The sequence below is a fragment of the Cucurbita moschata genome, unplaced genomic scaffold (assembly GCF_002738365.1).
Source record: "Cucurbita moschata cultivar Rifu unplaced genomic scaffold, Cmos_1.0 Cmo_Scf00004, whole genome shotgun sequence".
In the NCBI taxonomy this organism is placed as follows: domain Eukaryota; kingdom Viridiplantae; phylum Streptophyta; class Magnoliopsida; order Cucurbitales; family Cucurbitaceae; genus Cucurbita; species Cucurbita moschata.
The window spans coordinates 1,420,755-1,426,826 of NW_019268520.1; the positions used below are offsets into that span (position 1 = coordinate 1,420,755).

General features: G+C 36.0%; 1 protein-coding gene across 2 annotated transcripts; it reads left to right on the forward strand.

The window, feature by feature from the left end:
- Window positions 1–1,587: 1,587 nt before the first annotated feature.
- LOC111441954 lies at window positions 1,588–4,184 on the forward strand. Of its 2 annotated transcripts, XM_023079159.1 has the most exons (3): window positions 1,588–1,879; window positions 2,192–3,645; window positions 3,786–4,184. In XM_023079159.1, the coding sequence occupies exon 2, from the start codon at window positions 2,282–2,284 to the stop codon at window positions 3,614–3,616; it is 1,335 nt and encodes a 444-aa protein (XP_022934927.1). In that variant the 5' UTR covers window positions 1,588–1,879; window positions 2,192–2,281; the 3' UTR covers window positions 3,617–3,645; window positions 3,786–4,184. The 2 variants fall into 2 exon arrangements, with proteins under 2 accessions (XP_022934927.1, XP_022934926.1); XM_023079158.1 differs by having other exon boundaries at window positions 2,192–4,184.
- The last annotated feature ends 1,888 nt before the right edge of the window (window positions 4,185–6,072 follow it).

Consider the following 6,072-nt stretch of genomic DNA (forward strand, 5'->3'; position numbering starts at 1 on the left):
TTTAAAAAAAAAAAAAAAAAAAAAAAAGGCTTACCATAATCTGACACGTATTAAAAATACAATAGGTTCTCTATCGTAATCTAAGGGCTACAAATTAAACGTAGAAATTGATCTATTCGTACTTTACTTATATATGTGAGTTAAGTAAGAAGCAAATGGTTGAGAAGGCCGCATGAGCTACCCAAAGCGCTGATTAGGCTCCCTTCAAGTCGTGTGCCCGTGACGGCATGCATGTCCTTTGTTGATCACCTCAATCGCTCACCTGGGCTGCAATGAGGCCCACTTAGCCTCATGTGCTGCATGCCTGATCCCTTGCATCCGCGCCCCCACACCAGTATCCATGTGCCGCTTGTTCGCCTGCATTGTATGTCGATGGCAGTGCCCGTGCACCCCTGTTTGCCTGCCGCTCGCTCACATGACTATAATTTCTGCCCCCTCCCCATCAGCTATACCTCGTGCCCGCACACTAGTACACACCCCCGCGCACTCCCTTTTGTCGCCAACGCTACTTCATTTTTTTCCTTCCTTTTTAAATTTAACCATCTAGTAAACAATTTTCATGTTTGGTATTTTAATCGAAGATAATAAGTGGCAATTGAAATGTTTTTTTTTTTTTTTTAATAAAAGTTCCAAATCTCCATATTCCACACGTGTAATGACTCATGCTCAAGATTCGAAATTCGAATTTAGCTCTTGATGACCATGAGCATTCCTACGACATGGTTATGCTATCTACTACTAGCTTTTTAAAAGTGAAAACTGTTATCTATATTCTTAGTTTCTTAAAAGTGAAAACTATCTCTAGAGACTTTCGTGCAACCTGATTATGTTATCTGCTCTTAAGTTTTTAAGAATGAAAACTATATCTAGAGACCAACACGAGTCTTACCCGCATACTTTGTCCATTTTTGCATTTCTTAATAATCATATCTTAAAGATCACTCTGATTCGGATGTTATCTCAGTTCATTTTTGCCCAATAAAATTTAAAACAAGAAAAATAATATTAACAAAAAAAGAAAGATAGGAAAGAATATGAAAGATAATATTTTACAATTTTAGGTATTCTTGAAATTCTAATTTTATATTATTTTATTTCCTAAACTAATCATTTTGGTTGTTTGTGATATTATTTTTTCGTTTAATTTTCACTTACCAAATCGACGTTTCTAAAATGATAGCTCGTAATCTTATTTATATTAATCATGCAAGTGTTAGTGTACTTTTAAAATATTTATTTTAAGAACAAAATAAAAAATTTAAAATCAAAATGATTTTAAACCTATTTTGTATTTTAAAAAATTTAGGTTTAAATTCAATATGATTAATCCTTTTATTTTTAAAAAGGTGTATTTTGATATATTTATATTATTTTTTATTTTTGAAAATAGAGAGGTTTAAAAGTATTCAAATTTAAATATTTATTTTTTAAAAAATATTTTATGCGTCACGAATGACGATTTTGGGAATTATGAATCGGTAAAGCGAAGGAAAAGGTAACAAATTTACTAAAATCGTTCACCAATAGGAAGACGGTATTTTGTATATACTAACACGACGTCGTATGGTTCTCTTCCGGTACGTCCGCCATTCAGTAATTTTGATCTTTCAGACACTCTGTAGGCCGTATCGTGATAATTGATAAGGGCGAGCCAAATATCCTCCTCTCTCCGCCACCGCTTCCTTTCCGCTTCCGGCCACCATCTCCGCCTCCTCCTCACTCTTCACTTCATTTGTTTCTCCCTCTCTTCTCGAGGAAGCAGCGTCCTGGAGAATCGACTTGCAGAGTTCTGATATTGGATTTCCAATTCCTTGCCGATGGATGCAGTGCGGCTTTGATCGAGGGGCTTCGGATTGCCCGAATCTTCGCCTGATAACAGGTCTTTTCTATTCTCGGTTCTGAATTTCTTGTGAGTGGTTTTCAAGATTGTTTTGATTTGTTGTATCGAGATCTTTCTTGGGTCGTTGTTCTAGGTTTTTCGAAAAAGTCAGTTTCTGATTTCACGGGGGAATTTGGATTTCATGACAATTTGGAGAGTTTCCATGCTATTTTGTGGACAATTGAAGCAAAATTGTCTAACAGTGGATAAAATTGGTGCTTAGGGATTACTATTTTTATTATTATTTAGGGTATGTGGAATTCTTGAGGCTTTTGTACTGACAGAAGTGAAGCTTTTGTTGTTCAATGGCAGGAGCAGAGATGGTTCGATTGGCTTCTTGAATTTGAGAATTGTTTTTAGTTGTGAGGTTAGAATGAAAGGAAAGATTCGGTGTAGATACTAATGGGAAATAACTCAAGAGAAGATATAATGGACCTCGATTTGAATCAGGAGCCTTTGGATCAATCTTATGATTCAGTGGTAGGGTTAGACACCATACTGAATGACCTTGAAAATGCTCATGGACGCATTGAAGAACGCATTCGGCAACTTGAAGCCGTTACAACAAGGGCTACACGGCGACAGAGATGGCGACATGCCCCGACTGTAACTGAACCTGCTGACACTGCAGCAGCTTATGCTCACCTTGAAAGACATGACACTGGTGATGATAGTGCTGCCCAGGAAAGAGTAGCTAATTCCACCAAAACTAGTAAAAAGGATGGCTCTCATTTGGTTGCCAAAGCATTGGGGATGGATCCAGAGCTGAAGCCCACTGGAAACAAGATGGGAAGCTTTTTTGATTGTAATATATGCTTGGATGTTGCGAAGGATCCAATATTGACTTGTTGTGGTCACTTATTTTGCTGGTCTTGCTTTTATCAGTTATCTTATGTTCATTCAAATGCCAAGGAATGCCCTGAATGTCAAGGTGAAGTTACAGATACTAGCATCATTCCAATCTATGGCCATGGAAATGGTAATCGTGCTCAGAAGTCTAAACCGAATGATTCTGGTTTGAAGGTTCCTCCCAGGCCACGTGCTCAAAGGATTGAGAGTATGAGGCAACAAATTTTGTTCCAGGGGGCATCTTCTTCTCTCATTGAAGAAAGGATCCAGCAGATTAGCAACATGATTGGTGCAATGGGGGAGCAATCTCGATCGCAGAATTCTGACATTATGCATGGAAGGATTGAGAGGACTAATTTGTTGGGCCGGAGGCGTCGTGCGTCCCAAGTATTACCTGTTACTGAGAATGAGAGCAATCAACAAAGCCGATCCCTTCAAGTGTCTAGGTTGCTACTGCAAGGTGCTGCCTCATTTTCATCTCTTTCATCTGCTTTGAATTCTGCAATGGACTCTGCTGAAAGATTAGTTGAGGACCTTGAAACATACATTCACAATCATGGCGCAAGTAGAAGCCGCCCACACTCTCTACCAAATAATCCTAACAATGGAGACCCCTTGTCCGGTATTGCTGCAACTGTGCGATCGGATGGTATCCCTCCAGATCCTGTTGGTGGAATCACCTTTCTGGTTCCCCAATTCGAGTCATCTTCTAGAAGTATGGATATTGCTACTAATATTGCACGTCTAGAAAACCAGACCAGTAGTAGTACAGAATTCGACCGAATAATACTCCCATCTCCATCAACCAGGAGGAGAAGTGAGTTACCACGACGGTCAGATTTGGACAATGAAAATTTGCAGGAGCGAAGGAGGAGGAGATTGGGATAATTGAATTGATAATGAAGTTCTTTCTCATCGTATGAGCTATTTATTTACTTTCACTTTTTTCTTTTAAGTTATTGAATTTTCTTCAACCTGGGGAAGATCCTTGCTGGTGTGAAATCCCCACATAAATAACAGCTAGCCTAAGAAGTTTGATGGTCTATTCTCTGATAAGGTACTGGAAGAATGTGAAGAGGTGCGATCTGGCCAGCTTTCCAGCTGCAGCACACTCCTATCATGTGGCGAACTGGCTGTTGCGAAAGCGTTTGTTGAATTTTTTCCTCCTTCATAGAAGATGCATATTTGATATCGGTATTGCTATGTTGGTCAAATAGCAGATGGTGTTATGGTAAGCCCCTGTAATATATACACGCTATCTGCATGTCCCTTCCTCCTCCCAATGAATTTGGCATCCAAAATTTCCCATGTTCTAGATAGATAGATTGTGCTGCTGTTGGAAATTACTGGAATCAATCTGTACCTTTTCTTCTGAAATTCTTTCGTTGAAGAGAAGACTTGTGTTTGAGGGAAAACCTTTGCGTTTACTTCTTCTTTATTGCCTTTTATTTTACTATTATATTGATCTTGGTTTTATCATTAACATACTAATGGCCAGACAACACTTCATTTGCAATTTTTCTTGAATAAAAGAACTGATCAAAGCATGCCTACATAGACTATGCTCATTCTGCCCTACTGAACAAGACATTGGTAATTGCTGCCTTAGAATTATGCTTCTTTTTAGTTCTTCCCGTCAATGTTTGTTAATTAAATGTTGATGGGCAATCTTTATATGTTCTGTCAACAGCTGATCTTCTGTTAATGTTGTTATCTACATGGCCTAACTAAGATTAGAGTGGAGTAACTAGGATTAGAAGGTGTAGTATTTGACCATATTCTATAATATTTTACTTCCACATATGAGAAGTCTAGTTTGGAAGGACAGGAAATTTGAGGAAGTGTTAGAACATGTGAACTGCAAGGAAGAATGATTTGTGATGCTGAATTTTTGGGTGATGAACAGATTTGCTTGTAAAGTAAGAAGATGAAGAGGATATGAGTATATGCATAGAACCAGTTGGGCATCCCATCAGAAATGATAAGACAGACAGAGTGCATGGGGATGGGTGAGGCCCTCCAATTATTGCCTTCATCCCTAAACCCCCACACACCATTAGCTCTCACCTTTTACTGTCTTTTAGGGGCCCATCCCTTATCTCTATCTATATCCCTACTCTGTTTCTTACCATTCTATTAGGGTGTTTCTTACTCTTGGTTAGGGTTTTTTCTACTTTGGATATGCTTGTTTAGTTGTCTCGAGATTATTTATTTCATGTGTTTATGATCTTCGCGTTATTCGACAAACATATTGGTTGCTTTGACAATTTTAGAAGTTTGATGGAGTAATTGTTTGAACGGATAGTTGAGTGTAGAATTGTAAACACTTGACAAAGTTTAGTACTGAGGTTTCAATTTGTTTGATGATTCAAACCTGTTTGGATCCAAATTACTCGAAATGAATTGAATGCCTTCGAGATGCATGGCTTCCTAACCTTGAAGGTTAAAGGATGGTTTTTGTTGTCATTACGAGTATGGAATTGCACGTAGGTATATAAAATCCTTGATTGGTCGAGATTTGGATAACTCTTTTCTCCAAAATTTGTAATTTAAGAGATGAGTTTTCTCATATCTCTTAATTTCCTTTTTCTCTTAGTTACTTTTTTATTCAACTCTTCCCAATTTTATTTTTTATCCTTATATATTTTTGTTTTTGTTTTTTAATGATTTTTTTTTATTTTTTATTTTATTTGTGTTTCATATCCTCTCCCTTTCTAGCTCGAGTATTTTCCTTGTGATTTGTAGTTTCTTTTTCATTATTTTTTTATTTTATTTTTCTTAATAGTCTATCAATTTTAGAGATTTCAAATTGTTTTCAAAGGAGGTGGGAGAAAAATAGCTAATAAATGACAATAAAAAATTTACGTGTTTTAAGTTGGGATGAGTGAGATAAATTAATAGGATTCTGTTTTCTAAAATATAGCGTAACAATTAATTCTACAATTTGACTTATTATTTATATTTATTTTCAAGTAAAAGTTTGTATAATTTTATTAATTTCATTGCTAAATAAATTTAAAATCCTAAAATTTAAGACAAAATAAATTAAATTTTAATTAAATAATTTGACTCTTAATCATCTAAAATTAACAAATTTAATAAAATTATTGGAACCAGAAACATTATTTATATACATCAAAATCTAATAGCTAATAGCATTCTTTATTCCATTCTCAGACATTTTATTATTTGATATTTTATTTTTAAACATTTTAAACACGGAGAATTTTTCTTCTTCTCTCTTAGTGTTTAGGGTTTTGGGGTTTTGAATAAAAAAAAAAAAAAAAAGTTTTTCTCTCTTAGTGTTTAGGGTTTTGGGGTTTTGAATAAAAAAAAAAAAAAAA